The sequence below is a fragment of the Athene cunicularia genome (genome assembly GCF_003259725.1).
Source record: "Athene cunicularia isolate RWA chromosome 27 unlocalized genomic scaffold, athCun1 chr27_part1, whole genome shotgun sequence".
Taxonomy (NCBI): Eukaryota; Metazoa; Chordata; class Aves; order Strigiformes; family Strigidae; genus Athene; species Athene cunicularia.
This window is the reverse complement of record NW_020799138.1, coordinates 1703533-1710237: the sequence shown is the minus strand read 5'-3', so window position 1 is coordinate 1710237 and position 6705 is coordinate 1703533. Positions and strand designations below refer to the sequence as shown.

Here is a 6705-nt window from a genome sequence, read left to right as displayed (position 1 = left end):
CCCCCCCCCGGGGTCCCAGGAGCCAGCCCAGCCCTCGGGCACCAAACCCAGGTCGCATCGCAGGGATGTTCTGCCCCAGCCCAGCCCTCCCGAAGAGCTGACCCCATCCCGGGCAGGGGGGCAGGCAGGGGGGCTACGCACGCAGCGAGGCGCAAGGCGCTGGACCCTTTGCTAATAATCCATTAGCTGCACGTTGTGATTTTAATTTCCAGGGAAGTTGTGCCGAGCGCGCACAAAGCGAGGGGTAACGAATTGCCTGGAAGTCCCCGCCACGCTGCCAGCACCCGGCACCTCCTCGATGGCTGCAGGATGAGGCCACCCCACTGTCCCCAGCCCCAGAGCAGACTGGGGGCACCAAACACCCCCCCAAAAAGCCACTTCTGAGGGTCTGGTGCTGGCTGAGCCCGTGTCACACACCCCTGGGCTGGCCCTGGCTGCCACCGCCGAGCCTGCGCTGAGGCCACGAGCTGCGTTTGCCACCACAAACTACTTTGGCAACCTGCAGCAGGCGTGTTGCAGGGATTCACCGCGTTAAGGCTTCCCTTTTTCGCTCACCATTTAACCTTGATCCATTATTCATTTCCCTCCTCGTCCTTTCCCCCCCCCTTCCTTCTCAAGCTCCTGGTAAGCAAATCATAGAGGGTTTTTCCTCTTCTCTTAATTATTTATCAGCCCAACGTATTAGCTTTATATCAACCGATTCTGTTGTTAACGCAGGACAGGACTCCAGCGTGTGCTACAGACAACTCCTCTGCTCAAGGTCATACAAGGGGGTTTGCTACGAGCCAGGCAGGGACACCACGCTCTGAGCAAATGCCACAGGGACATTCTTACCCCCACCAAAGCTTGATCCCCCCCTTCCTCCTTCAAAAACCAACCGGTCCAAGGTCCCTTCTCCAGTGGATCCATCACCAAGAGTGACCTCGGCCAGGGGACCATCACCCCCGTACCCAGCAGACAGCAGCAGAATTTGAACAAGTGCTGAAGCTCCCGGTCCCTCCCCGCCTCGCTCAGCCGGGTCCCCACGTCCCCACGGGGGAGCTCATGGTGGCACATGGGCCACGTGCAAAACGCCTCGAGATCCCCCAGGGAAAGCGGCACAGGGGAGATGTCAGAGGGGACACCCCGGCCCTTCTGCTGGAGAGGAGAAGGCAGCACAGTGTGGGGCTGAGAGCATCGTCCCGGGGCGGCACCGGCCGAGGAGCCTCTGCTAAACTCCAGCACCGATGGGAAACGCAGACGGAGCAGTTTCTCCCAGGAGTCGCCTTCCCACCCCTCCTTTCATGTAGCAGCCCCCCCCATAACGCACGCCTCTCGCCGAGGGTTTGCTGCTCCCAGGCAGGAAACTCTGTCCTGCCCTCAGCTGGTCACTCCAGCTCTTGATTTATGATGGCAAAGCAGCTGGGATGTACTGGGAGGCCACATCCAGCCCAGCCCCAGCACTGGGCGCCCAGTGGCAGTGCCTGGGTGCACCCTTGGAGCTCTCGGAGGAGAGGGGGAGTGGGACCCCGGGCATCGGGGCAGGGTGCCCAGCGTGGCCTGTACCCACGGTGCTGGATCCCAAGTGCCACTGGGACTCCTGGCCTCGTTGCATCCCCCATGGGAACGACAAACACAGCAAGGCTGCGAAAGGGGTGACGGGGCACCCCGAAAGCCCCCAGCCACAGTAGTGACAGGGTTGGGAGGAAGGAGCCGCAGCTCCTCTTCCTCACTGGGGAGAGCAGCAGCGAGGAGGCCTCGAGCGGGGGGACGGTGCAGTGACGGGGTCTTGAGGGGGTGCAAGAGGGGCTGGTTCCCTGCAGCTCCTCACCCAGAGCCTCCACCAGCCCTGGGGTGAGGCCACGTTCCCGGCTGCTTCCCACCCTCCTCCTCCTCCTGCTCCTCTCACCGCCAAACCACGCATCAGCATGCAGCTCCCCACTCCCTAATGACATGCTCCGAGAGTGGAACGCGCCAGCTCGCTGTCTCTCCACCGACTACTAAAAAGGATGATTTGAAAAGCCCTGCACAGGGGTCAGAGCAAAGCTGGATGCCACCGGGGGCAATTCCACCCCCGGCTGCGCTGCATCTGCTCTCCCGCATCCCTCGTCGGGCTCCAGAGCAAACGGGGGGGGGGGGGGGGGGGAAGGGAGGCAGCCCCAGCACCATCCCCAAACCCCACCAAGGCGAGAGGAGGAAAAGCCACCATAGACACGCGTGTAGCTGTCTCCGTGTCAACCACCTTCCCCTCCAACTCCCAGCCTGGAGCGGGCAGAGACGGTTTGATAAGGGAACAACCAACGACTGGGGTACGGGGGGGTCCATCAGAAAGGGACGTGAAACCGCCGATGCCGTTCCGTGCTCCCCCAGCACTATGCATGGAAAGAGGGGGTTAATCCTTCCCTCCTGGCTTCACCCCAAGGGTATAATTACATCCTGCCACCCAAAATCCCCCCACCAAGTTGGTTTTCTCTTCCTCCCGCGCAGGGATCGTGCCCGGATGCCGGAGCAGCGGTGCCCACAGAGGGGCTGCCCCGCTGCCAGCCGCGGATCCCTGAAAAATGCTTCCCAGGGCCGCTTCCAAGTAGGTCACTGGGGTGGGAGAGCTGGTGGTCGGAGCCTTCCCAGGGTCCCCATCTCGGCGCTGCCCCAGCCCAGCCAAACAGGGTGACCCTCCACCACGCATCCCCCCACACTGCCACCATCCCATCGCTTACCCACGGGCGCAGGACAGATTCCACAGCGGCCAACAAACTGCTCCGGTGGGACGGGGGAGGCAACCCCCGAGTCTCCAGCGGCTGAAGGCGGCTCCTTGGCCCGACGCAGGGCTCCCACGACAGCCAAAATCCCACGGTAAATCCTGGCAAGCCCCTCTCCGAGCAGCGGGGCGTTAAGGGAGCGCGGTTCTCTTTGCCGATTCATCCATCCATCTGCCTTACCTGCCCGTAGAGGTGTCACCCGCGCCGGCGGCGCCACGGCCCAGCCTCCTACCAGGATGCGGCCATCGCCTCCTTCCTGGGAGAGCCTCAGCACCACCAGAGCCCGACGGTGCTCCGGGGGATGCTCCTCAGGATCAGCGCCTTGCAGCCCGAGTAGCGGCTCTCCACCAGCTCACCGAGAGCCAGGGGTGGGAGAGGCCCCCAAAAACCTGCCCCCTGCTGCAGGCGCTGCCCCGCGAGAGCCACGTTGGGTCAGAGTGGCCGCAGGGTCGGCAGCGGGGTCCGCTCGGATCCCCCCACCAGCAGCTTGGCAGGGCTTTATCATAAAAAGGATCTTTCAAACACAGTTTATTACTGCAGTTTCATAAATCTTCATGAGGCAGCAAGGCTCACGCGGGCCGTGAAAGCAATGGCAGTTAGCGGAGCATGAAAAATAGTCCAAGAAAGCAATTGTACAAAAAGGGGCGAGGGGAGGGGAAGGAGAGAGTACATCTGGGGAGAACGGGAGGCGAAAGAATAGAAGCCCCTCGGAGCGATGCAGCTCCCCCGCACCCGGCCATTAAGGCAGCGGGAAGAGCGGGATGCTCTCCTCTTCCTCCCGAAGGCTGCAGCTGCCGCACTGCCAGCCCTCTGCCTGCACAGCACCCAAGGAGGCTGCCCAGCACCCAGAGCCCTGCTCGGCACTAACCCCTTCGCTGCCACGTTGCTGCCAGGCCCCGGGGGGAACAGTGGGAGCGCTGGGCTGAGCGTTGGCAGAGCTTGCACGGCTCAGGCTGCGCTTAACTCCTGTTGTGCTGCGCAGGCGATCTCGGCGGGGACCCCAAAAATACCCACCCCTGAGCCAGGAGCTGCTGAGGTAAAGGGACCTTCAGAGGCATTGCAGCCCGGGGGGTCCCTGTCCCTGGCTCAGCCATGGTCTATTTGCTCTCATTTTGGGATGGGGACGTGGTGAAATGCCCTCCAGGACCTGCCTCAGGGTCCCACCTCAGCCCCACGACAGCAAACACGGCCAAAAAGTGCCGGGAGCGCTCAGGAAGCCGTGCCCAGGGGCAGTGACATGCCGAGGGGGGGACACAGCACCCTCCACCCGCACCACTGCCAGAGGCTGAATGGGTCCCACCATCCCAGCGCTTCAGGCAGCCAGATCTGTCCGTTTAAAGTCCAACTGCAGAGAAATGCAGCCCTGCCCAGCCGGGGGCTGCAGATGTCCCCATCTCATGGGAGCTGGGCAGACCTGGGCTCCATCCCAGCATCTTCACGCCCTCCCCGTGCCTCGCAGAGCACCGGGCGAGCGAGACAGGGAGGGAAAGCTGCTCCTGGGCTGATGGACACCTGGCACCAAACCGCCAAGGCCGCCCACGAGCGACCATTAACATCCACGCCAGGACAAACGTCCCCCCAGGATGGCGGGGATGCCGCTCCCCCACCTCCTCTCCCCATCCCCAAGGGTCCCTCCCTGCAGCGCCGAGCTGCAGCTTAGCCCTGGCTGGGCAGCAGGCTCCCTGCCATGCCTTTCACTCCCAAATTCAAGTGGAACCAGGGAAAATAAAACACCACCCGCCGACCATTTCATCGGGAACTTCCCAGCCGGCTCAGTGCGGACCCCACGGCCAGGACACCGCTTGGCTCCTCGAAGGCGGGCAGGGCACGGTGCCCGCGCGCGGTGGCGGTCCGGATGAGACCCTGCAGACCTGGCCCTGCCTGTCCCCGGCCTCTACGTGCCCTGGATGCTGCCTGCACCCCACTAGTGCCAGCCCTGCCAATGCCACCGAGCTGTGCGAGGACGAGGAGCCGGACCGCCGCCGCGCGACGTGCCAGTGCGCACTGGTTGCTCCCCGGCCGGAGCTCGGGGCGGTCCAGCTGGCATCTTTCCGCCACGCTGCCCACCCTGACAAGCAGCTCCTTCACTTTGGAAGCAGAGAAACAACCAGATGAATTCCCGTGTCATTGTCAAAACCCAAACTGAAGGAGAAATCCCATCTGGCCGGCCCTGTAAATAGCGGCAGCTACTTCCCACCTCGCCGGGTGTTATCACACCCACTCGTGGGCACGGAAACGGGAGACGAGTTCACCTCCCAACGCCCAGGGACGGCTCGGCCACGCGCGGGGCCAGCGCGCCCTGCTGCTCACTTTGTGTGCGGGATCCGGAACACCACCCAGAGCCCCATCCCTGCATCCCCCTTTGAGATGGGGCACACGAGCCAGGCTGGCCCCCGTGCTGTCACCCAGGGAAGGGTGACCCGACACCCTGAGTTGCTCCTCCTGCCTCGCTCGTGGCTTGCTTTTCCAGGCAGGGCTCCCTGCCACCACGCTGCCTATCCCCTGCCTGCTTGCTGCAGCTAAAAAGCGTGAACCGGCCCTTGTCCTTCCTCCTCCTCGCGGTGTCTCCTCGGCTCAGCATCTCCCTGGCATCTCCTGCCAGCTCCAAGCTGGGAGCCATCCTACCCCCTTGCCCAAGGGCTTCCTCGCAGGGACTGGAGGGGATGGCACTGACAGCCCCGTCCCTTCTCTCTCGCACGGTGGCTGCCCGTGCAGGTCGGGAGGCGGCTGCAATGCTAAAAAACAAGAGCCCGGTGGGGTGGGCTCTGCTGACCAGGCAACCGGGGGGTCTGTAAGTGAATAAACCTTGTGTGGTTCATCATACGGCGGCTAAGTGGCTCTGCTTTCACCTTGCAGCACCCAGCGCAGCAGCTGATAGAGCTACAAAGACCAGGGGGAGCTCCAGGGCTTCCCACCAGCATAGACCCCCCCCTCCTCTGGTGACAGGGGCCAGCTGGGTCGCTCCAGATGCCCCTGGCAGCACAGATGTGACCTGAGCTGTGCCACGGGCCCAGTAATAGAACACAGTAGCATCAGGGGATGCTCTGGAGGAGGTCGGTGGGTGGGAATGTCCCCAACGCCCTGCGGGAAGGGCAGTACCCAAGTGAGGGTTTCTCCCCCCAAGACACCCCAGCGCTGGGAAGCATCACCCCCCTCTGCAGAGGGAGACAGAAAGCTGCCCTGGCTTAGGCAAGGGCAAACAAGATGGGCAAGCTCAAGGAGCTCAAGGTAGCACAGGAAGGATGGCTTTCAGCTGGGAGAGCCAGGGCAAACCTTTCACCCATCATCATCTTCCTCCCTGATCTTTGGCAGGAGGCCGAAGCCGGCGGCATCCTCTGCGCATAAAGAACATCCCTGCCCGGGTCCCTGCCGGGGAGCGGAGGAGAAAGGAGCCCCGCGTGCCCTGGCAAGAGGCCGCATCCTCAGCTGGCAGGGATGGCACAGCGGCTGGGGAGATGCCAGCAGCTCGGGAACGCCAGATAAAAATAAAGGAGAGGAGAGGATGGAAGGGACCAGGCTCTTCACAGCATAAACACAAGCCACATTGTGGTCTCGTCTCTCACCCACGCAGCAGCAGCCGTTCGAGGCGGCGCAGCCAGCGGCCTGGCAACTGGGACAGGATTAATGCGGGTGGTGCCAGCCGGGTCCAAGCCTGGGGATCCCCCTTGGCCCCAGACGGGCGAGGGAAACTGAGGCACGGGGCTGGGGGTGATACGCGCCGAGAGCACGAGTCCGGCTGCAGATGGGGATACCGAGACGCGAGGGGCTTGAACCCAGCGGCGGAGCAGGGGGAAAGCACCGGCAGAGCCACGCGCCACCTCTGTGCCCTGACTGGATCAGTATTTAGGATCTCCCAAAAGGACCCGGAGTTTTCCTGGCAGCACCTGCTGACTCCCACCCCCACGCCCAGACGGGCGAGCACAGCATCTGCCTCGGTGCGGGGTGTGCGTGGACGCGGGGCCGTGAC

The 6705-nt window shown here is 63.4% G+C and overlaps 1 protein-coding gene across 2 annotated transcripts in view; it reads right to left on the bottom strand.

Annotated features, from left to right (window-relative positions):
- The window catches only part of SRCIN1 (SRC kinase signaling inhibitor 1), a 7021-nt gene extending 3729 nt beyond the window's left edge, over positions 1-3292 (bottom strand). For both annotated transcript variants that reach the window (XM_026864714.1, XM_026864713.1), the window contains exon 1: positions 2697-3292. In XM_026864714.1, coding sequence (XP_026720515.1) covers positions 2697-2901 — 205 coding nt within the window. In that variant the 5' untranslated portion in view covers positions 2902-3292. The remainder of the gene's footprint in view (positions 1-2696) is intronic.
- Positions 3293-6705: the final 3413 nt, after the last annotated feature.